Source organism: Rhineura floridana, chromosome 16 (genome assembly GCF_030035675.1).
Source record: "Rhineura floridana isolate rRhiFlo1 chromosome 16, rRhiFlo1.hap2, whole genome shotgun sequence".
Lineage (NCBI taxonomy): Eukaryota > Metazoa > Chordata > Lepidosauria > Squamata > Rhineuridae > Rhineura > Rhineura floridana.
The window spans coordinates 27343629-27367656 of NC_084495.1; the positions used below are offsets into that span (position 1 = coordinate 27343629).

The 24028-nt window shown below is 40.9% G+C and overlaps 1 protein-coding gene across 2 annotated transcripts; it reads right to left on the bottom strand.

Annotated features, from left to right (window-relative positions):
• Window positions 1-2094: 2094 nt before the first annotated feature.
• Window positions 2095-23160, bottom strand: XIAP (X-linked inhibitor of apoptosis). Of its 2 annotated transcripts, XM_061598559.1 has the most exons (8): window positions 22859-23160; window positions 20415-20506; window positions 17528-18443; window positions 14187-14286; window positions 9444-9519; window positions 8036-8069; window positions 6463-6663; window positions 2095-4474 (listed from the first exon to the last, which is right to left on the bottom strand). In XM_061598559.1, the coding sequence occupies exons 3-8, from the start codon at window positions 18408-18410 to the stop codon at window positions 4281-4283; spliced, it is 1488 nt and encodes a 495-aa protein (XP_061454543.1). In that variant the 5' UTR covers window positions 18411-18443; window positions 20415-20506; window positions 22859-23160; the 3' UTR covers window positions 2095-4280. The 2 variants fall into 2 exon arrangements, with proteins under 2 accessions (XP_061454543.1, XP_061454542.1); XM_061598558.1 differs by lacking the exon at window positions 20415-20506 and having other exon boundaries at window positions 22859-23159.
• Between the last annotated feature and the right edge of the window lie 868 nt (window positions 23161-24028).

A 24028-nucleotide genomic window follows, 5' to 3' on the forward strand; every position in this document is an offset into this window, starting at 1 on the left:
GTCCCCAGCTCTCAGCCTAACCTTCCTCACAGGGTTATGGCGAGGATGGAAGGGGCGGGACAGAGCCAGGCACAACTTCCTGAGCTTCTTGAAAGAGTGGGATATGAATGTGCCTAAAATCGGCCCTACGTCCTCTGACTGAAATGCTTGGTCTTCTGCAGCAGGTAATTTTTGCCAAACATCTTGCCACTATAGGACTTTTTATCACATTGATTTGTTTGCTGAGAAACATATGCATACCTGTCCTGGAATCCCTGTATCTTGAGAAATCGGAGGCACAATCTGCACAGCATGCAGTCTGTATGGAACACTAGAGGTGTTGGGTCACCTCTTGCCCCACACCAAGGGTACACTTTAAAACACACCCACCATTATCACTGCAACGGGAAATTGGGAATGGGAGGACAAGCTGTCAGCTCATTACAAATCTTTTCGTCGAGAAACATCCCACAATTCCTTCAGTTTCTCACACACACACAGCTCCCCCCAAGTTCAATTAGAAATAGAAATGTGAAATTCAGAATAGCGTATCTGTAGGTCCTTGATGTATAGAAAATATGGTTGATGAATAAACACTCAAGATCATTTCCTTTTCTTTTGCATTACTAGGTTCTAAGGCTACAATCCTACATGCACATACCTGGGAATAAGCTCCACTGAACATAGTGGGATTTACTTCTGAGTAAACATGCACTGGATTGTACCATAAATGATGCAGTTAGCACACACGTTTGGAAAGAACTTAAGGGAAAGACAACAATGCATTTCTGTATGCAGGATTCTGGAAAAGTTTTTTTCATAAATCTAAATGACATAAAATGGATAGGAAAATAAAAATTAGGTACTGGAACGCTACATTAGAGCTTCATTAGGAGGAATTTATCCTTTTTCTGTCCCTTGCAATTGCAAACTGCGTAAGACAGCCAACTTTACATAACATACATGCTTCAAACCCATCAACAGCATTTCTGTGGCACTGAGATTCTGGGTCCGTATCACTGCATGTAAAATAGGCCCGCTTCTATGAAAACTGAAATCCCAGATTGTAAGAATCTACTGCAAGAGCTGATGACAGATGATAGTAGAGCTAACTACATAAAATCTAAACATTAATATTGACTTCACATTTCAGTCCACTGAGGGGGGAAAATTAAGTCAAGTTCATATGGAATGTTCTTTAAAGTTTATAAACAAGGTCATTTTAATAAGCTTGCATACAAGGCGGAAAAATTAGTTTATACAAAAGTTTATTGGCCGATTGTCAAGGCTGCCAGACTGAACACGCAGTCAAAAGATAACAGCACCTCATAACCGAGTAGACAAGCCTTGTATTTAAGCACTAGCCTGGTAGACACAGATGACAAGGAATTGCATGCAGTAAGTGAGCAGGCTGGCAGAGGAGATGGAGTGCTGCATCCCTCCTCTGCTCCCAGCATTGAAACGAAGCAAGCACCCAGAGGAGGAAAGTACTTTCCCTTCACATCCAGCAGAGAAATGCAGCAGGCGGGTGCTATCACGCTACTAAACTTAGTGGACTTATTTACAAGGCTGAAAGGAGGCTATGTTTGGAGAGACAAAGAAGGTACAAACCATGCAGGCAAGTGGGGAGAAGCAAGGGAAAAGCAGCAGTTTGGTCCATATTGTTGGGATAGGCTGCTCAGATTTGCCAGAATCTACCCTGGCTCTTCATTTATAGGGCTAGAAGAAATCTCATTGGCTCCTTGTGTCAGCTGGCAAACTGCTCAGTCAGTCCATACCAGGTGAGATGCTGCAGTACCTCTTTATTGCTTGCTCTATCTGTTCAAGCACAAGCCTCAGGAACTAGAATCTCTCTTTTTATGGGCTGGGAAAGCACGCCTCTCCTTTCCAGCCCACTCACTCGCCTGGAAGAAATTCCACTCACCTATCTGGAATTCCTGGTCACTAAAGGTGACCAAGTGAGCATTTCAATACAAGATTGATATACATCTTGAAATAATTTTACCATCCTCCCAAATATTCTCAATTCTACTGTATCGAGAGAGGAAAAAAAGGCAGAGATGACTTGTAGTGTCCCATGTGAATGCTTGGCTGCATATAAGAAATAAGTTGCAATACATAATAAAAATAACTTTATTAAAATTCATCAAAATAGAACTGCAAATCAGTGTTCTAAGATTATATTACATGATAATTTTAAAAAAATATATCTCCTGTCAGGACATTGGAATATGCTTGCTCAATTCAAGACTTTGATTGGGGGCGGGGGGAAGACCCATTATTTTTCTGTTAAGGATCAACAATATTTACAATCAAAGCTTATTGTACAGTTAGATTCCAAATCTATTTGTACGCATAAGCGTGTTTTAATATTGCCTGCAAGATATGCATAGTTTAAACATGCTGTCAGTATTAATTTTTAAAAAAAATACTTTTAAGCAAAGTGAAAGCGGAGAGCGTGAACAAATGCTGTGAATGCCTTTTCTGTGTACAAATCATATTCTTGTGTTGCCAGCACAAACGGATTAGAATGAAAGCTGCAAAGATATAACAGGTTGGATAAATTACCCAACAGTGCTAATACGCAGTATTAACTCATGTTGATAAGGCTGTGCTTCTTGCACAAACCTCATTGAAATAAACAGAGAATAAACAGCAGCATTAGGTTGATTGTACTTAATAGATGAGCACTGCATTCAAAACGTGACTTTTAGATAACGGTAAAATAAGCGGAACGTCAAATGTTATCCAAAAGTGTACTTGATTGCTGCACACTTTGGAGGTATTTAGATATATTTACTAGTAGATTTGAAGCTGGATCCACAATGCAGCTGCACAGAGCAGCACTGCAGGGCGCCATGCAGAAGCCCGAGCAAACAACTGCCATCCCTGTGGCTCAGAGACTTCTCAGCCTCACCATGCTGCTCCTTCCTGCAAGCCAAGAGGAGCCATTTTAGTGGCCCTATCAGTGTTCTGAATCAAGCCCAGAAACTCCTACCTTATTCTCATGTAAAAGTCCCATTTAAGTCAGTATCAGTAACAAATGTAAAACTTAGGGCAGGATTGTAGGTGTAATATTGTACTATTTGATGCCCATATTCTACAGACTTGTTAGTATTTCTAGGTAGCCACACACATCTTCAGTTAGAGTTCCAGCAGACCTACCAAAATAGTAAGCAACATGACAATATATATCACATCAGATCTCAACAAATCCATTCTTCACCAAGTCAAGGAGCAGAACACCAGTATCAAATATAACAAGTGATGCTGGTGGGGGGGTGGGCAACAAATGCCCCGAGGTCTAACACCAGTAGGTGTAGTTACTTTGGAATACAATTTAATCTCAAAATAGGGTTAATTTGCAGCTATTCCCTTCAAATCATTTGCTCTGGAATATGCCCTCCAAGCACAGAAGACTCCGTGTCGGCAATTCAACTGGAGACTAAAGAGTCATTAAATCAGAATTAAACAAAAAACCCACCATTCTGGAATTCACAAAACATTCCCTAAACTCTTGGTACATAATAACAAAATAAGTATCTATAAACAAAATGGAGATATGGCAGGCTTTCCACTTCCATGACAAAGATGGATGAAAGGAAACCCGATTCCAAAATGCACAGGCTTGTGCCACCGCAGCTGAAGAGGCATCCTGAGTGACTTAAATGCCATGCTGGTCTACGATTCTCCCTGCCGTGAAATATTCTTCAAGCCCTTCTACCATTGTAAATACATGGACAGGATTTTGGTAAGACCTCAGGGCAACTGCAACTTAGTTCTTACTGAGCAGCTAAACCTCTGTCTAAGCTGTATTGCTTCAGACTGCAGATGATGGTGGTGGGTGAATGTTGTGCTATAAAAAAAAAGTCAGGTGAATCCCCACCTGCAGTGATAAAGCCCAGAAGCAGGCTTACCACCTCAATGAGAACTAGGCTTCTAAAAGCCCTTAAATGGGTCATGCTGTGAAGAGAGAGTTGTGAAACGATGCTCGTGTGGTCAACCAACTGAATGTCCGAAGGTAAGTGATGAGTTGCCCACCATTAACACTAGGACAGATTTCTGATGCTGTGATGACTCTACAAACATGCCTATGTAGTGGCTCTTGGGGTCAGGCCGTCAGGGCTCAAAGTCAGATAAAGAGCACACAGTTTAGCAGCTACATAATTCATAGTAAATCAGTGCATTCAAATCAACCTTAACATTCTTTAAATCTATTTCTGTGTTGACACTGCATATGCAACCAGTCAATCTATTTTTGTAATGGCAGGGCAGTTTTCCAGGTGCATAGTATGGCACTTCTAATACATATATATCTTCTGCCTTTTTGCAATAACTGTGCAACACAAAGGACATTTGTCAACCGCTTCAGCACAGTCCTTACAAGCCACAAGATGTCCACAAGGAATGAGGACTACTGAGATGGTTTTATCCATACAGATTTTGCAAAGCTTTTCCTCCTGCAAACTTCTTAATTTCTCTTCAGTACTGAGATCTAAGGAGAAAACAGCAATAAAAAGTTTGCTATTTTCTTGAAATTTTTTCCCTCTCTAAAGAAAAATGACAGTCATTAATAAAAGACAAATGACAACCTACCCAACTTATCTTAGAGTTTAAGTTGTGAACCCTTAATGACCTGCAATAGTCCACAGATTTTAACTGTTCCCATTTACCCTGTTTTCTAGCAGGTCCCCAGTAAATGGCTGTCTCTAATTTTGCCTTTTGGGTTGCCTTAAAAAAATTGTTAAAATGATTTTGCTAGGGTTTGTCCTTAATTATGTTTTTAACTGTTGATAGCCAGTTGTATGCAGGACACTTTTTCTCCTAGTATTTCTTTAACCAAAAGAATAGAGAGTCACTTGGCTTTTAGATCAGTGGAGGACAGACTGTTACAAGGCAAATATTGCAGCATACAGCAAGGCAGTGAAAAGCCTTTAACAATATAGAACAGTGGAAGGTGTGGAGCTTGTAAAGCAACTGTTCTGTATGAGAATTTGGATGTTACAAACATTACCCTCTTTTCATATGTAAAGTACCAGAGGATAGTGTACGATAGCCTTCCTCAGCCAGCTGCCCTCCACATGTTTTTGACTCCAACTCCCACCATCCCTAACCACAGGCCATGTTGGCAAAGTCTGATGGGAGTTGTGGTTCAACAACATCTGGAAGGCACCAGGTTGGGTAAAGCTGTGTAGTAGGCTAAGAATAACAGCTAGGAAGTCAAATTTCACCACTAGCAGCTCTGTTAAAGATCATCTTCTGAGACTGAGCTGCACACATTATTTCCTCCAGAGTAGCAGGGAGTGTTCCAGAGGTTGGTAGTAGACCCAGTGCTGATCCCTGCCCTGTTTCAGGAAGTTAGGTGGGTGGTGATCAGGGACAGGCCCTCTTCTGGTGGTGGTGTGCTGGTTATAAGACTATGGTCCACAGAATTTTGACTTTAATTCTTCGTTTTAAACATTAAATAACTGTTCCCCCCCAATCTGTCAGCAAAAAAATAATTTTTTGCTTTATTGCTGTGTCAATTTGAGAACTTTTTCTCCTGCTTAGCTATTTTTGGTTCTTTTTATTGTGATCACTATCTTACTGTGCAGTCACCATGTCTACTCAGAAGTAGGTCCTATGGAATTCAATGGAGTTTACTCCCAGATATGCGGATTTAGGATTTCAGACTTAGTGTGCAATCCAATATACACTTATCTGGAAGTAAGTCCCATTGAACCCAATAGAGCTTACTTCTGAGTAGAGGTGTACTGGATTGCAGCCTTAGTTATTGTTTGGTTCTGTGCTTGGAAGCCACCTTGAAAATTCTCTTAACTGGAAGGCTAGGTAAAAAGTGCACAGAATAAATAAACAACTACTCTCTCACCTGCTCTATGGGGATAAAACCACTCTCTCTCCAAGGTACTGTAATGATAACAGACTATTTATGCAAAAAGCTTTGGCATATGAAATATTTTACATGCAAGCCAAGTTATATGTGGAATTTTAAAATTGAAATGTTGTTTTGACATATACAAGAAGCAGTGGAAACATTTGTTTACCACCATGTCTGCAGGAACTAAGGAAAATTAGTTAAAAATTAACAAAAATTTAGAAGAACAATCCAACTTATCATAAGGGATGTTAATAGTATGTTTTATTTATTTATCTATTCAGCTGTCTATCAAAATTTACAAATCACTTGATTGTAACAAAACCTTTAAGCAGCTTACAATAAATATTTAAAAAATAATAATCAGTGAATATTACAGCAAGGACATTCCACGCAGAGATAGCAAGCAGTTGTCAAAGCACTCAGCTAATGGAATAAGATGGAGCAAAATGTTGAATGCTGCCCCTAACTTTGGCCACCAAAATCTCACTCCATATTATTTATGAGCAAAAGCTGTGCCCCAAAGCAAACATAAATGCCATCCACATGTCAGATAAATTTATTTTAGTTGAACTCACAAATATACTCTGGACATTTACTATGCTCACCTTTTTGCAGGGTGCTTTCCCAGGATACATTGTGTTGATTCCCTCTTTGAGCATTGATTAAGTCAGCGACCAGTGCTTCAACAGACCCATGGCCCTCTGAAGACAGGTGGCGTTTCCTTTCGACAGCATTTCTAATTTCATCCAGGCTGAAACCCATATGAATGGCATTCTGTACCAGTTGGTTCTGTAAAAGGTCCTCATCTGCAAAACCAATAGGAGATGAAAACATAATCAAACTAGAAAATTCGCTTAGAAAAATACATATTGAATAATTATAAAATACTTAATGAAAAACACTGAAGTAAAACTTATTGTTAATTTGGGACATGTAAAACCACAACAATGAAGATTCACAGTGATACAGCACATGCATTTCATGCAGAAGACCGCTGGTTCAATCCTGCCATTTCCAGGTGATTGGAAAGGCCTGGAAAGCCACTGCCAGTCATAACAGACAGTACTGGTCTAGATGGATAAATAGTCTGACCTGGAATGAGACAGCTTCCTATGAGTGCAACTCTTTATTTTAAACTAGTTTAAACAACTTGTAAAACTACAAGCCAAACACAGATGGTCATGCATAGGATTTGGCATTGCTCTGAACAGTGAGAGCATCATCAGGGAATGCCCCTATGGTGCAAGACAACAGTGGTTTAAACACATGCCAGGCAAAAGCAAGAGGTTGCAATTGCTCCAATTAACTCAGGAATCCAGTGTCATATCTAAAGTAAGTAAAACCTATAATTTGGTCATTAATTCCCCCTTGTGAGTAAATGGTTCCCAGACAGCAACCATATCCCACTTTAAATAAATCAATCACCCTCAAGAGATGTCCTGAGAGGTCCAAGCCTGACCCTCTTTTTAGCAAGGACAAGGGCACTATTTTGAAAAATATAATGTATGGGCAGAGATACCCTGTTGGTTGGGCTCTAGACCTGCGGCATGACACTTAATTGATGTGACTCAGGTTGGCCCAGGAACCTGTCTTTTGTTATGTGTTGATGCTCAGGTCCAAGCCTAAACTGTTTGTTGAAAAGCCCCTACAAATTCAGACTGAGGCTGCACGATAAGTTTTTCTTGTAACTAGGTGGACATCACATCTCAATTGTGTTCAGGGGTTGTGGTTTTTTTGGGAATCATACCAAAAGGCTGCTATATGCCACCTGTTTTAGATATACTATCCCCATCAACTCCCACAGGAGCTGGCTCCTCTCTATCTCTTCTGCTTAAACCTTAGCAAGACTGCTTCCTTGTTTCTACCTACGTGACCCACCCTCCCCTGCAACTACCAGTGTTCCGAGAACTGTATTTGTTATTGCTTTGGGACTAGGTAGGCCTCCACTGCAGAAAGGTACCCAACAGCCCCTCTCCAAGGGACAGAATCTTTCTACGTTTCAACCAGATTTTTATGTGTTGCCCTGGAACGTTGATTGTGGTTGTGCAATCTCACAAGTTCAGGGAGAGAGAGAGAGAGAGAGAGAGAGAGAGAGATAAAGGAACAGACCTGGTGGCCAGTGTTAGGCTTACTGGGTTACATACTGAGCAGGCCAATAACAGAAAATGGTACACATACCTTTAATAAGTGATGACTTCTCAGCTTCCTCGATCTACAAAGAAATGTTGACATTAGAATGGATACAATTGTGAACAGAAGGGAAAACAACTGCTAGTGTTGTTCTGTAAATGCTTCTGCAAAAGAGTTGATGCAGTGCTATAACAGTCAGGTTCAGGAGCAGTTTTATTTATATGCTACGTTTGTATAACACCTTACTGCCAAAGCACTCAAGGCAAATGATGGCTTACAATCAAAGAGATGCGATACAGAACAGAGGAAAAAAAGCAGGAGGAAGGGGAGAGAAAAATAAGGAAATTCAAGTACCAACTGCATCACACCTTTATGCAATGAAGTCACTTAGAGTCAGATGGAATGGCTACTGCATGACTCAGTACTGAGAGGGGAAGAGCAAAATGAGTTTGCCCCTGCCAGGCCAATAAAGGAGCCACACTGTATCTCCTCTCCATCTAAGAAATGGCTGCTGATGGATGTTGTTCAGGGAGGGGTGGAGCCAAATGGTATTTAGTGCCTTCAAAGCCAATGAAGAAGTTGCACAAAGTGGATGTATACTTTTCTCATGGAACACTCCATGAGGTTACATCAATTCCATACATTTAAAGCATGTTTAACACATATGGCTTCCCCCAAAGAACTCTAGAAATTGCAGATTGTTAAGGGTGCTGATAACTATAGCTGTGTGAAGGGTAAACTACAAGGTCCTAGGATTCTTTCGGGGAAAGCCACGTGCTTTTAATGTATGGTGTGGATGTTATCGAAGGCAAGGTATGATCAGAAGATAATCTCTACATGCAGAAGGGCACCTCTGAATCCAACCCAGGGGGTAGAAGTACCGAAAAAAGGCTATTTGTCAATTTATAAATTGTGATATTTAGACAGTAAGCCTGTGAACAGGTTATACACTTTTTTCCTAATTTTGTACAGTGCCTAGCAATATAAGATGATTGATAAATAGTATAATATGCACTGAAGTCCTAAAAATAATAGATACTACAATTTGTACAAGCCCATTTCTTCAAGTGAGCTAATCACTTAAACATTGGTATACTCTGCTGATAGCAGCAGCACGTATTTGGGACAAAGAATTGTAAATGGGATTTCTTATGCTCATTTGCTTTCCATATTTTCTCCATTAACATCAAGACAACAAACAAAATAGAGTAACTTGAATGCAGCATCTTCCACTGTAGCAATTAACCTTTTCAACTGCATATGGAAGCACCATCTGTTCACACACAGACAGCTGGAGAAAGACTGTAAGATAGTAACCAAAGCCCTTTTGTTCATTTGACTGGCTCAGTGAATTAATAGTTCAAAATTACATTTATCTAAAAATAGATTGTCAGTGGAGGTATACAAATGCAGGGTTACTATGGAGGAAGGGGAAGAAGAGAAGACACACACTTACTGTAGAATTCTGTAGTGCAGTTAGATGAATGTTATTCACAAAGTGTTGCCCCTTTTCTTCTATCAGATATTTGCACCTAGGCACAAAATATTTGAATTAAATAAAAAAAATGAAAATTACCTAAAACCATCATGTGGAAGAACACTCATATATTGTCATCTGGAAGAATGTGGTAGCGTGTGAAACAACGTTTTTAATATATTCCAGAAGTGGAAATGGAAGTAAATGGAACTCTTTAAAATGTACAATCGTCAGACTACCTACAAGTTAAAAACCAAAATACTGCTTTAGATCATTAACAGCAGCAGTGACAGTTACCAACTGGGAACCTCTGAAAAACTCAAATGGGCTCAGTGATGTATCTGTTAGAACATGTAGAATATTAAATGTAATTTTATTATATAATAGCTAGCAATTATAAAACATTATTAAAAACCATCATATATGGCAGTAAAATATGCTCAATATATTCCTTGCACTCAAAGTTCTAAATCTTTCCCAAATGTGTTTCAACCTATAAAGGTCTTCTTCAGTGGGTACTTTGGATTTTTGGTCGCTGGATGTTCCTGTACTCCTTAGATGTTTTTGGATAATAAATCTGACCTGCAAATAAAGTGGAAAACACATGCGGCCAACTGCAATTCCATAACTGTGTGTATACACAATATTCATGAATCCACTGTATTTAAAGAAACACTCAACTACACCATATATTGTACAATGTATGTCTCGCTTAGTCTTTTGATTTGGACGAATGAATGATAAAAATCTAAAATAAATTATAAAAGAATCCAGTTAGAATGTGTCACAATTAGTTGTCAATTTACTCCTTACATCAGCCTTTCCCAAGCAGTGTGCCTCCAGATGTTGTTGGACCACAACTCCCATCAGCCTCAGCCAGCATTGCCAATGGTCAGGAAAGATGGGAATTGTGGTCCAACAACATCTGGAGGCACACTGGTTGGGAAAGGCTGCCTTAGATACATAATCTTCTATCAGTCACCCTTGATGATGCAGGCCTCTCAAATTCAACAGAGTTACTTATTTTGTCAGCCAGCTTACTTGCTCTGGCTCCTATCTTAAATACATATAGTTAGCAAAGTCCTTTTGAAATTTTGCTTTTCACTCTTAAAAAGATACCACTGAATTGTGATAAACCTTCTAACTGGATCCAGTAGCAACTCACTTCCCATGTGGAGCCTTCAGAAAATATAGCAAAATCCTGTATAATCATAACTGAAAATGGAAAATGGGGAGAAATAGAAGGGGAGAGTTTTACAATATTATAGTCCAGTTTATATCTTCATTCAAGCCTCTAGGGCAGCCTTTCCCAACCAGTGTGCCTCCAGATGTTGTCGGACCACAACTCCCATATGTCCTGACCATTGGCAATGCTGGCTGAGGCTGATGGTAGTTGTGGTCCAACAACATCTGGAGGCACACTGCTTGGGAAAGACTGCTCTAGGGGTTGCTGTGTCCAAGGTGTGGATCCAAAATAATTCTCTCTCCTGAAGTTTCAGGTATAACTGTGATCCTTTCAGATGAATCTTTTGCAAATAGCAGAACTTAAGGTCCTCTGAGTTGTGTCCACACTTGCTGAAATGTTGTACCACGGGGGCTTGTGTTTTCTTAGTTGTAATGCAGCTCTTATGTTCACAGATTCTTTTTTTAATACATCTTGTAGTCATGCCTATGTATATCATTTTACATGGGCAAATAACTGCATATATGACCCCACGTGTTATAATTATACAATCCCTTGTACACATATTGTTGATTATTGTGTGGATTCACAAACTCTTTCCCCTCTAAATACTGTTTATAAATTGAGCAATGTCCACACTTATACAGTGCCTTGCAAAAGTAATCAGACCCCTGACCAATGCTCTCATATTAATGAATTACAAATGGTACACTGTAATTTTGTTCTGTATTATATTTTATTTTGAAATACTGAAACTCAAAATCAATTATTGTAAGGTGACATCGGATTTATGGGAAATGTTTGTAAGAAATTGGTATAGGAAAGGATACTACCTCTATGGAAGCATACTGCCTCTACTTATGGAGTCAGAGCATAGCCATCACGGCTAGTAGCCATGGATAGTCTTATCCTCCATGAATTTGTCTAATTCTCTTTTAAAGCCATCCAAGTTGGTGGCCATCACTGCCTCTTCTGGTAGCGAACTACATACTTGAACTATGTGCTGTGTGAAGAAGTGCTTTCTTTTGTCTGTCCAGTTGGTCAGCAAGGAGTTCTACTCTCAAATGGTTATAACAAAAGCAAATTCTCTCTCCCTGCCCCCCACTCCACCCTAATTTGTTAGGATGATTCAACTATACAGTAACTCAGATATAGATTTTACTTACACATTTGTATATACAGGTTTCATTTATTATTTACTTAAGGTGTTTACACAGTACCTTGCAAAAGTAATCAGACCCATGCTCTCATATTACTGAATTACAAATGGCACATTGTAATTTCGTTCTACATGATATGTTATTTTAAAACACTGAAACTCAAAATCAAGTATTGTAAGGGGACATTGGTTTTATGTTGGGAAACGTTTCTAAGAAACAAAAAACTGAAACATGTTGCTTGCATAAGTATTCAACCACCACATATTAATATTTGGTAGAGCCACCTTTCGCTGCAATAACAGCTTTAAGTCTTTTGGGATGTACCTGCTTTGCACACAGTGTTGGAGCGATTTTGGCCTATTCTTCATGGCAGATTCACTCCATGTCATTCAGGTTGGGTGGACATCGCTTGTGGATCACAATTTTCAAAGAGAACCACAGATTCTCAACGGAATTGAGATCAAGACTTTGACTGGACCACTGTAGGACATTCACCTTTTTGCTTTTCAGCCACTCCAGTGTTGCTTTGGCCTTGTGCTTGGGATCATTGCCCTGCTGAAAACTGAATTTCCTCCCAAGCTTCAGTTTTTTAGGGGACTGAAGCAGGTTCTCTTGCATCCTTTCCCTGTATTTTGCTCCATCCATTCTTCCTTCAATTTTAACAAGATGCCCAGTTCCTGGTGATGAGAAGCATCCCCACAGAATGATGCTGCTGCCACCATACTTCACTGTAGGGATGGTGTGTCTTGAGGCACGGGCAGTATTAGGTTTGCGCCACACATAGTGCTTTGAGTTTTGGCCAAAAAGTTCTATCTTGGTCTCATCTGACCACAAAACCTTTTCCCACATCGCAGCTGGGGCATTCTCATGCTTTCCGGCAAACTCCAGACATGCTTTCAGATGGTACTTTTTTAGTAAAGGTTTCTTCCTTGCCACCCTCCCATACAGGCCAGTGTTAAGCAGAGCTCTTGATATGGTTGCCTGGTGCACCATTACTCCATTCCCACCCACTGAACTCTGTAGCTCCTTCAAAGTGATTGTTGGCCTCTCTGTGGCTTCTCTCACAAGTTTCCTTCTTGTTCAAGCACAGAGTTTTGAGGGATGGCCTTTTCTTGGCAATGCCTGGGTGGTGTGACACAGCTTCCACTTCCTGAATATTGATCCAGCTGTGCTCACAGGAATATCCAAACTCTTGGATATTATTTTGCACCCTTTTCCTAATCTATGCATTTGTATCACTTCTGTATCTCACTTCTGATGAATGATCTTCGGTCTTCATTTTCCTTCAGATCCACAGCCTGACCAAGGATCCCTCAACAGTGGGGGTTTTATCCTGACAATGTGACAGCAACTTTAATGGCTCACAGGTGGAGGCCAATGGTAAGGTAACTGTTTCCTCAATAGGGCAATTTCTTTCATCTGTGTAAACTGGGAGCTTCCACAGCACAGGGGTTGAGTACTTATGCAAGCAACACGTTTCAGTTTTTTATGTTTCTTATAAACATTTCCCAACATAAAACCAATGTCCCCTTACAATAATTGATTTTGAGTTTCAGTGTTACAAAATAAAATACCATACAGAACAAAATTACAATGTACCATTTGTAATTCAACAATATGAGAGCATTGGTCAGGGGTCTGAGTACTTTTGCAAGGCACTGTAGTTACTCCTAGGGGCAACTCCAAACAAATTTCTGTCCCAGCTGATTTTCATGGGGTTGCATCAGCTGTTATTGACTGGGAAACAAAAAAGCCCCACATACATTCCATCTTTTAAGTTTTTCCTAATAGTACATCTCTCTTCTCACTCTTCTCCCAAAGGGAAGAGACACATGGAGGGATTAATCACAGATGCTGCTTGCTAACACAAGCAGTGAGATATTGGTCTCTGTTTCAGTTCCCTCATGGGGAGAGGGAGGACACAGGGAGCAATCACCACCACTTGCCTTGGATTCAGGAGCTCCATGGGCCCAGTTCCTCCCATCTACACCTCCTACACAGCTCTGCTTCAAAGCTGATAGAAAGAACGCCCTTCTCTTGGGAAAGCTCTCCTCTGCTCCCAAAGAAAAATGCTGCTGTCAGGAATAACCCCCCCACACCCCAAATAATAGGTTAAGGAAAATATGAAAAAGGATAGATTGGTGAGGGGCTTGCAAAGGGAGATCACAAAGCATCTGGCTGAGATTCAAGCACCACAGACTTCCTTCCAAAGAGTTTATCTACATTTGTTCAAATACTGAGACTCCTGACAAAGGGATGCAGCCATGTGAAGAGCACACATTAACATAAGTAAGCAATGTATGTGTGTATATATATGGACACTGATATAGATAATGATACTTAATAATAATATGCACATAGAGAAATGAAGTGCCTCACCCAGGAAACCATTTCGCATGCTGCTCCCAAGGATCTTCATCTGCCTTCCACTCTTGTAGTCCACCACCACAGTGAAAGCAAGCAACATTATCACCATTACCTATGGAGAAACAGGAATATGTTCACACATATACATTCTTAATAAAGTCTGTCCCTGCAAATACTTCTTTGTACAGGTGAAAAAAACTCCAGTTCACAGACTGATTCCCCCTCCCCGAGTTTGCACTGTAAAATAGCCATGCCACCGTCAATATGAATTTCAAGTGCCCGGAATAACTAAAAACCTAGATTATTCCTAACCTGCTTTTAAAACAAAAGTTCTCAAAGTGGGTTAGGAAAAAGATCACACAGTTAAAAACAATACTAAGTAAGTCTGAATAAAAAACAATCACTAGCAGAACACCACTAAGATGCAAAAAGCAGCTATAATTAGTGTCTGAGCAAATAAAGTCTTAGCTGTGGACTGAAAGCTTATCAAGCTGAGTGCCAGGCAAGCAGCCTTGGAGGAAATGGTCCAAAATTGGGGGAAGCTTTGCCCTTTTAAACCAGCTGGTTTCAAGCTTCCCCCCCCCTTTTTTAAAAATACCTTTAGGGATCTTTTCCACATTAATTTGTTTAGTTAGCATCTGCTTGTGCTGCACAGGATTCTGGAGACTGTCTGGGGTGCACACTTTGTTTTCATGAGGTGCTGTCAGTTGTGACTCAGATGAGCTGAGTATGTGCACTAGAATACATATGCACTCATACCATATGCAATCGGTAACAGAGGGAGACAAACCGCATTTCATAGGAAGCTTATCTGCCATTCCTGGTCTTTTCACACAGAAACCCCCAATAAGCTTCCAAAGTGAATACCATTGCCTTGGAGTGATTGATTGATTGATTAATTAGATTTATATCCCACCCTTTCTCCCCGTGGGAACCCAGGGCTATATCCTGTTACACAAAGTTATGTGTGTGAGAGAAGAAAACTGAGTTGAGTTTGCATAGGTTACTTGGCATTGTAATTAACACTATTTGCTGGGTAATGAGCTATTTTAAGAGTCATATTGTTTATATTGGGGGAATAGTTTTCATATTTATACAAAAATAAAATTGTTGTCTTTGAGCTTTTTGTTGTCCTCCATCTTGAGAATCACTGTATTGAAAGCCAGATTACAAATTTTCCCAACAAACAAACAATGAAATGCAAACAATTCACTGACAAAATAAGCAAGCATTCTTTGTCAGTTAGCTTAACTGAAAGGGCAGGAAAGAAGAATGAGGGAAGAGACCAATCAGTTGGAGAAAGATATTAAGTATCCCTAAACCACAATCAAAGGCTGCATCAAAAAAGCTCCTTATGTAATATTCTACTCAGTGGAAATAAGGATCAATTTCTTCCATGTAAGGGAAATCCTCAAGCCATGCAAAGATGACAGCTCTGTTGGAATTTACTCTTAGCAAGATAGGTAGTTAAAACATAAAAAATCAAAATATGTTTTGGGATAATCCAGATTTGATCAGTTCTAGCTGTATCAGAGACATTGTTAGGGGACAAGAGTGGCAAGGAATTAAGCAAGGGAGCACAAGTTACAAATCATAGCCTTCCAATATTCATTAGACATAAAATCCCACCCTTAGTTGTAGAACTTGTTTAATTAAATGAATAGCTGGATATGAGAAGCAGAGTCAATTAAGAGCAGAGGTTGAAAACGCTATTGCTTGTGGAGCGGCTTACACAGCAACTCAGGGGAAGCCGACGTAAATTGTGCTGGGACAAGAGAAGCTGGCTTATAGTTCTGTCGCATCCAACTGCCATTCAGGAGCCCCTGGGTTGGCTGAACATCTGCTCAGCCGGGAGCTGCACCTGCTCGCCCAAATACCACTACTGGGGACTAAGCCCTCTCAATTGATGTCTATTGCAATTATTTTCTTAGATTTACCTTTTTCTAGTAACTTTTGCCTGAACTGGGACCTGCAGGAGCGTTCCAAATATGAATTGAATGTGGCATATGTCCCCTCACCTCAGCCCCTCCCAACATGCCCCCGACACACCCCTTTTCAGGCCTTACACTGGCTTCACTTGCTCCTGTCTTGACTGGACCCTGGCTAAAAGATTTATGGCAGCATAGCCCAGCTGAGCCAGGACCCCAGCTGGCTCAGCTGGAGATCCACCACATCCAACTCCCCTCAGCCTGGCGTAAATGCAAGTTGGACTGTGCCCTTAGAATGACTAGACACTGGGCTGTAATATCCCAATAACAGGAGACACAGATTCAGTGTGATGTAGTGATTGCCACTCTGGCCTCCTGCTGGGAGGAAGGACAGGATATAATAATAATAATAATAATAATAATAATGAAAGAAAAGAAAAAGAAGCAGCTTGTTGGGCTAGGACTGGGGAGACTCAAGCTCAAATCTCCACCCAGCTGTGAAGCCCACATGGTAACCTTGGACTAGTTATTTCTCAAACTAACCCACCTATGTGATGGTTGTGAGGATACAATGGGGAGGAGGGAAGAGATCCATTTATGGCATCTTAAACTTCTTTGAAAAAGGCTTGCATAATCAACATCAAACTAAAGCTTCTAGTATATAATAGCGTTTAGCAGTGTAGGTTATTAGTTTTTCTAAACGGATTAGTCAATACTTTCCTCCTTAATGCAAGGCTGAATTTAGATTTTCAAGTAGGATTAACAAACTGCTACTCAATGTTTTTCTGGTACAAATTAAAGTTCAGCTAGCCTATAATACAAATGAAGGGTGCATCACTGAGAACCAGCATATCTGGAACCATGTTCCATCACAACATTTAAGACAGACTGTGAAACCCTCCTATGTAGCGTCAGAGTTTTAAATTCGAACTGGTGTTTGGTGTCTAGGAACAGGCCAACTGTAAGATGTTGTCATTAACATCTTGGGCTGGGGAAAGCTATAAATGAATAAATAAGAATTTGCACAAAATTAGGTACAGCAAAAGTGTACTCCTCCAATGCAAAGGACACAAGTTTAATAATTATATGGATGTATATAGTTTATTTAAAGGTTTTTTAGTACCAAAAGCAAAATAAAAACAAAAACCAGTGACTCAGTTTCTTGTTATATAAACTATTTGAAAAGGCACCAAATTTATAATTTCATATCAGCAAAGACATGTTGTAAAACTTGTAAGATTTAGTCAATCTTACTTCTCTTATAAATCAGTAAAAGAAAATAAAAGGGTAGTGCTTTTAATTCCATTATTTTCCTAATTTGATTAAGAGCTGTTTGAAACCATGCTAGGTACTACTAACTATATCATGTACAGTTTTCCCACACGTGATAGCAAGACAAACTATAAAGTTCTGCATCCAGCTTACCTAGGCTATAAAAGCCTGCCTGGGCAAGTTGCTCCTTGCTAACCAAATACCTCCATGTCACAAATGTCTTGATTCGATTCTCATAATCTGCCATAGACGGATTTTGGGGAAAGCTGACATTATGTACATCACTTCTATCCAGGATGGCATCACCAGACTGATTTGGAACACTTTCAATGTTTCCCACATCACGACCAAGGACAAAGAAACACCTCGGGAAGTGGCGTCTGTGTTCTGACCAAGCACGATCAGAAGGTTCCCAGTTTTTCAGTTTCCCCCCACAGCAGAAGCATTCAACTTCATCACCAGTGCCAGTGTAATAGAGTCCAGCATGGGCCAGCTCTCTGGGAGTGATAAGGGCATATGGCGGCCAGTTGTGAAAAGATCTCAGCCTGGCTTCTTCACTACACATGGCAGGATTTCTGGGGTACAGAGAACCTGAGAGATCTACCACTTGCCCACTTCTCAACAGATAATCTGCACAGAGATCAGAGGGTGAATCGAGAGGGGGGTTGACAGTGGCAGCTGCGAAGCAGGTTCCAGTTGTGCATGGACAATTTGGGACAACAGAATGCATATCATTCTTCAAAAACTTAACATCATTAATGAACTTGCAGTTTGGAGAAATAGTTCTATGTCGTCTAACTGCCGAATCTCCATTTTGCCACCCTTCGACAGTTATGTGACAACTAAAGCACTTCACTTTGTCTCCCTCTCCAGTGTAGAAGAAACCAGCTTGGGCTAGAGTTGAGGAGGAGACAGGACAGTGACTTGGGAAATTGGCAAATGTTTGTAGCCTGGAGCACTCTTGAGCCAGCTCTTGGTCAGGATCATCCTCTGGAGTGACACAAGCTTCACAGTTATCTTGTCCATTACATGTCATCCCTCCTTCAGGAACAGGGTTTCAACAAATTTCCTAAGTAAAAACATGTTTAAGTTAGAAATCTAAATGTGTCACACTAAGTACTTAACATTATCAAGTGTTCAAAGCACTTCATCACACTATGTGATGCCCTCCAGATGCTGACACCAACCTTTATGGCCAATGGCCAGTGATCATGAGAGTTGTAGCTCTCAAAAATATCTGAAGGAAACCATTTTGGCTGAGTCTTTATTATTATCTTCCATTTTGCAGATTAGCGGGTGGGAGCAAAGAGAAAGTGAGTTTTTGAACACTGCCATTTCTGATGTCAATTTTGATTGTTAACTGATTCTTTTCCCTACCGACTGGCCTGTTTGTACTATGCAGAATGCAGAAGGGTATGTCTGGCAGATGATAAGTGAATGGACGCTTAATGTCCATTGAACAGATTATTCAACTAATTGGTGAGATTACTTGACTAACAGCATAATCCTAACCATGTCTACTTAGAAGTAAGTTTTAATTAATTCAGTAGGGCCGCCCTATTCCAAGTGGGGTTTGGATTGCAGCCTGATGCTGGGTTTTTCCCCAAAATAAGTGCCTTTCTCTTGAAAACAAGTCAATTTAAAGTAAAAAAATCAACAATTAATATCTCTGTGTTGTAATATAGGGTTGATCTTCTGCAAGAACCTATACTTCCTTAAGTTTTTGGTGATGCTTCTGGTTAGGAGTTAATTCAGATACTATCGAGGTAGGCTCTGACACACAGTTCACTGTATCATCTTTAAATAATTAAATAGCTTTAAATAGCTGAAGTTGTAGATGTGTTTGAATGTGTATCTGGACCAGTATAATGAGATTTGAAAGTAAACTCTGAGTTCATCATAGCTTCTTTGCTTGCAAGCCTAATGGGAAAACAATCTATCAAGTCTTCCACAAACCTAAAAAGGGACCTACACTTCTACCAATTCAGGAACACCTACCAAACTGTTACTCCTAGTTTCATCTTCCAAATCTTCAACATGCACACTTACTAGGAATAAGCCACACATAGTTTAATGGGAATTCCTTTTGAGTAGACCTGTAGAGGATGGCACTGTTAGTTAATAATTGTTCCTGCTTAGCTAATTTGTCACTGAATTCTACTAGATCCTTCTATTTATTTACACGTTATTTATTTTTTTAGTAGCTAACATATTCCAATTCTGTCTTTAGTTTGCTTACCTCAATCATTTTACCAATATAACAGATCTAATCTGCCAATTTCAATTTTAGGTCTTCCAAAATGCCGCTAACACTGTACTTTTTGTAAGTACTTGTATGCAAATTAGATAATACAGCCGCCTACTTATTTGGAGTCACTTTTCTAATTAAAACATTTTAATTAAGTACCTGAAATCGTAAACATATTTAGTAAGGAGTCAGCCCTACTAAACACAGTGCAACTAGCTTCCGAATAAAGTTGTATAAGACTGCCCTGTAAATGTTGCAGCTTAATTGTTTTGTTCTAGATTTTTATTTTATAAGTTGGACATTGCCTTAGGCACTTTGCAATTGTTCAAGTTCTTAAATAAATAATAAATATCTACACAAATATGACAGAGAGCTTTTGTGAAATCATATATCCACACATCATTTCAGGAAGCAAAGGGGACCAACTACTGATAAACATGCAACTGACCTGTTTAAAAATTTAAAGAAAGTCTACCACATACATACTTTTGCATAAACGTCTCAAATACTGCATAGTGTGCAATCCACAAACTACCCACTTCAGAAGAAAAAATGTTCATAAATTACTTTGGCTGGCAATTGATGTATTTGACCTTTCTGCAGCTATGCAAGCATAATTTCTCTGCAAATTAAAAGCTTCAGTCCTGGGCTTATATTACAGACAAGAGATTTGAAATAGTAATCAAATCTTAAAGTATACTAGAGAGAGTTGTTGATGGGCACTGCCAGAGAGACCCAATTATTTCCTTCACCCAATTTGTCGAATCTAACTTCATATATATTAACAGCTACCTCAATTCTCCTAGTGCCAGTTCTTATGTGCCAAAATGGCAGCATCCATGCCCAAGAGGAAGATATCAGAATCCTCAGGGGAACCCCAAGTCCTGCAATAGTACAACAAAAAAATCTTAAGAAAAAACCCTAAGGGAAGCCAACACCCTTCCCTCTTAAAAACAACTCAATGAGGACTGAGCACGCTCAGTAGACACAGAATGCTGACTAACTGGAGGGAAAAGGAAGATGGAAAACAGGGAGGAGGCTAAATGGCATGGAGTATCATGGAAGAGCATCCTTTGTCCAATCAGAACTTTTTAAAAAACTTATATGCAAATATGACAGAAGTGTGCACAGTCCAACAATAATAGCACAATGGGAAAATGATCTATTTGAATTACTGCCTTAGTGCTAACAGTGCAATCCAAGGCATGTTCACTCAGAATTGAGTCCCATTGTGTTTCAATAGAGCTTACTTACTCTACACAACTCCCATCATTCCAGATCATTGGCCACATTGATTGGGGCTGATGGGAGTTGGAGTCCAAACAAACATTTGGAGCCCCACAGCTCCCCATCCCTGAGCTAATGAACTGCACACTTTTCCAGATTTGAGCATTTAAAAGTAACCATGCTGTATTTTCCAAAAAGCTTTTTAAAACCTGCGTAATAACATTTACAGATGCTTGCCAAATCCATATTTGGAAATATCAACTGGTCCAAAATGCAGCAACCAGATTATGGCTGGGGTTCCTTTTAGAACTCATATAATTCCTGTTTTAGTTACATTGATTGTCAGTTAGTTTCCAGCCCCAATTCATGGTGCTCACATTTAGTGTTTAAAGCCCTAAACTACTTAGGCCCCAAATATCATGGAGACTGTCTCATTCACTACAGACACTCTCAGGTGTTAAGATCAGCAGAGGAGGGCTTCCTGGTAGTTCCGCCACCCTCAGAAGTTCAGGGGACGTGGCCTGGGAGAAGGGTTTCTCTGTGGCAGCTGCTAAGTTGTGGAATTCCTTCCCTACAGAGGTGCATCTGGCACCTTCACTATGCAGGTTTTGGCGAATGCTAAAGACACACCTCTTTCCTTTGGCCTTTGGCCCCCAAGATGTATGTTTTCAGGACCCACGTTAGTCCTGTGAAGGTAATGTGTTTTAATGGTTTTTAATACTGAATTTCAAATTTCTGTAACCCACTCTGGGACCTAATGGTGAAGGGCAGGCAATTAATAACAACAACAATTTTTAATTACACTGAAAATGGAAATGGACTGCCTTCAAGTCGATGCCGACTTATGGAGACCCTATGAATAGGGTGTTCATGGTAAGTGATATTCAGAGGTGGTTTACCATTGCTGTTCTCTGAGGCTGAGAGGCAGTGACTGGCTCAAGGTCACCCAGCGAGCTTCATGGCTGTGTGGGGATTTGAACCCTGATCTCCCAGGTCGTAGTCCAACACTAACCACTACGCCACACTGGCTCTCCTTAATTATATTATGGGAAGAGAATTTAGAACTATAAGAGGACATCACAATGCACATTTGTCACTGTGAGTACAGATGTGTCCAGCCATCACAACCAACAATTTTGTGCTGGGGGGGGAGGGGGCATACCAGTTCTCTGCATTCATCATGCGTTTTCACGAACAGCACACAATTTGCTTTTGTCCTGTGCCACCTCTATTGCACATGCTAACAAAAACCCTAAACAACATAAAAGGAAGACTCTAAAGAAAATATGACACATCCACACTGCCTGCTATCTACACTTTGGAGGCAGTGGTGACATCAAGATGAGATTACAGCCCTCACTCAACTCTCATAACACCCTTTTGCAGGAAAGCTAGCGGTGTGTGTAATAATAACAACAACAATAATAATTTATTGCCTGCCCTTCATCATTAGGTTCCAGTGCAGGTCACAGAAATTTAAAATATAGTATTAAAAACCAGTAAAACACATTACATTCAGAGGAGTAGGGTGGGTCCTGAATATACATCACAAGTGCCAAAGGCCAGGGTACATGAGAGAACACGCCCTTCATTTCTCTCGCTCTCTCACACACATAAGTCCCATATGATAACAAGTTGGCTGTGGGAGAGCGTGGTGGAAGTGAAAGTACTATTTCACCTACTCCCCCTTCCATAGATTTTTTTGGGGGGCCAAGAGAAGACAGAGGGCGCATACACGTCACCACCCCGTCCTCCCCTCCCCAATCTAATAAAAAGGGGGTTATGAGGGATATGGGGCCATATGTCGGGGGGTGGGCCAAGATTACTCCTCTGACACCCCGCCTTTGCCTATTGTCAGAGCAGCAACAGACACACCGAAAGAGATAAACAGGGGAATGAAGGAAATGGGGGGGGAGAAGGGGGCGTCCACACCTTATGCCGCTTGCGTGCTTCCTTGCCTAACCCCCTCCCGAGAGGTCAGACCCATACGTAGCCCTCGCCCGACTCACCACGCTCCTCCGTTGCTTCCGAGGCCAAGCGGCTCCTCTACCCACACCAGCACCTACGACCGCTAGGAAGGGGCTAGGGAGGCGAGAAAATGGCGGCTCTCCTTCGTCTCCTAAGCAGCGGGCCCAGGAGGGAGAAACGCCTCCCAGCGGCCTTGGCACAGAGCCGCAGGTCCAGCGAGCGCCGAGGGAGGAGCGGCTCCCAGCGGTCGCGGCTGGGATCCCTTGCCAGGACCGAGATCCCCAGGGCAGGGACGAGGGAAGCGGTGGCCCTCGTGTTGACGTTGGGATTCCAACTCCCGACAGTCCCAGCCAGCATGGCCCATGCTCAGGGATTGATGGGAGTTGTAGTCCAGCGGCGTGTAGTTTTCTCCAACCCTGCCTTACCGAGGGTACTGGGGTCCTTTTGAGTGTCTCACAATCAAACGAGCGGTTGTCAACGTGTGAACTCGAGAGGCATGCACGGCCAAATTTTTCAGACTATGTGTGCAACAGTACTATTATTATTATTACCTACCTTTTCTCCCAAAGGAATCCACGAACACACAATGATAAAAAAAAATTAGAAACATCTTAAAACCTCTCCAGTAATATCTCTGAGAAATATCTCTGCTTAAAAGGCTTGTTGGAGGAGGAAGGCCTTCAGCAGGCGCCGAAAAGACAACGGAGATGGGCGCCTGTCTAATATTTAACGAGAGGTACTTCCAAAGGGTAGGTGCCACAACACTAAAGGCCCGATTCCTCTGTTGTGCAGAACAAGCCTCTTGTTAAGCTGGTATGTGCAGGAGGCCCTCACCTGCAGAGTGCAGTGATTGACTGGGTATGATGATCTTTTAGGTATCCTGGTGTCAAGTTTTATAAGCTCCTCTACTCACACCAGCATCTACGACCGCTAGGAAAGGGCTGAGCAGGCCAGAAAATGGCTTTATATATACACCCAGACCTGTACCTTGAATGTTGCCTGATAACTAATTGGCACCCAACTTAGGAAGACCCCTTTATTGGGGACGGTGTAAAAGCCGGAACGGAACACGCCAGAACGGGCCCTTTATAAAAGAAATTGATGCCAAAAACACTGGGATGTGTTAGAGACACTTGAGAACAACATTTAGGAACAAAAACCATTCCAATAGGATTTTTATTAACCCTTTAACAACCAAAACACCCTCCTGA